The following is an 828-nucleotide window of genomic DNA, read 5'->3' as shown; positions in this document are numbered from 1 at the left end:
GAATATAGTGAAAAGACCTTAACATATTCATGCATTTTCTTGCTCTTCCCTTTGTGTTTTATTTACACTTAGTTTAACATATGTCCTGCACTTGAATGATGAAAAATCTCTTTCAGGATGATTTCCCTCTGGCTTCACTTCCATTGCTTGGGTACACTATAACTACACCTGGAGAAGATGACCAAATACAGAAGGAGTTTGTCTTTAAGCTCCAGTTTAAGAACCATGTTTATTTCTTCAGGTATGTACCATCATGTACCTGTGGTGCTTATTGATACAGGTACATTTCGTTGATCAAAATCACTTGTATCTGTAATAACTTATAATTACTAACAAAAGATACTCCAAATATTAAGCAATGTTGTGATCTAATGGTATTTGAAACTCTGTATGACAGTTTGATGTTTAGTGTATTTTGCTAAATGGTAACATTCTCAATATTAAGTGATATTGAGAAAACATTCCAATTATTTATGATTATGGAGAGAAAGTTGAAATTTTTAAATTATTATAAGTGTTTAATGCCAATTTCTTTACTTTCCTCCAGAGCGGAATCCGAATTCACTTTCTCTCGCTGGATGGAAGTAATTTCTACAGCTACTCAGAACTCAGCACGGACTCGTCTCTTTAGCCGTAAAGAGAGTGAAAATGAGAGCATTAGGTTGTAATTCCCTAACTGATATTCTCCACTGATCTGATTTCTTTTATTAAAAGGACTTGTGATTTTTAAAAAAATGTATTTTAGAGGTTTCTTGGTATTGGCAATAATAGAAAGATCCATTGAAGTTTCTCTGAAACATAGCCATGTAAATTCTTCAGTTGAGTAAT

The 828-nt window shown here is 32.9% G+C and overlaps 1 protein-coding gene across 1 annotated transcript in view; it reads left to right on the top strand.

Moving 5' to 3' along the window:
* Positions 1-828, top strand: part of LOC119581633 (FERM, ARHGEF and pleckstrin domain-containing protein 1-like) — a gene marked incomplete at both ends in the record, with an annotated part of 41,567 nt that extends 40,739 nt beyond the window's left edge. The window contains 2 exon segments of the mRNA XM_037929754.1: positions 117-241; positions 548-828. Coding sequence (XP_037785682.1) covers positions 117-241; positions 548-668 — 246 coding nt within the window.

Source organism: Penaeus monodon, chromosome 15 (assembly GCF_015228065.2).
Source record: "Penaeus monodon isolate SGIC_2016 chromosome 15, NSTDA_Pmon_1, whole genome shotgun sequence".
NCBI classification, from domain to species: domain Eukaryota; kingdom Metazoa; phylum Arthropoda; class Malacostraca; order Decapoda; family Penaeidae; genus Penaeus; species Penaeus monodon.
The sequence above is the reverse complement of the archived record's forward strand: the minus strand, read 5'-3'. Positions and strand labels throughout refer to the sequence as shown.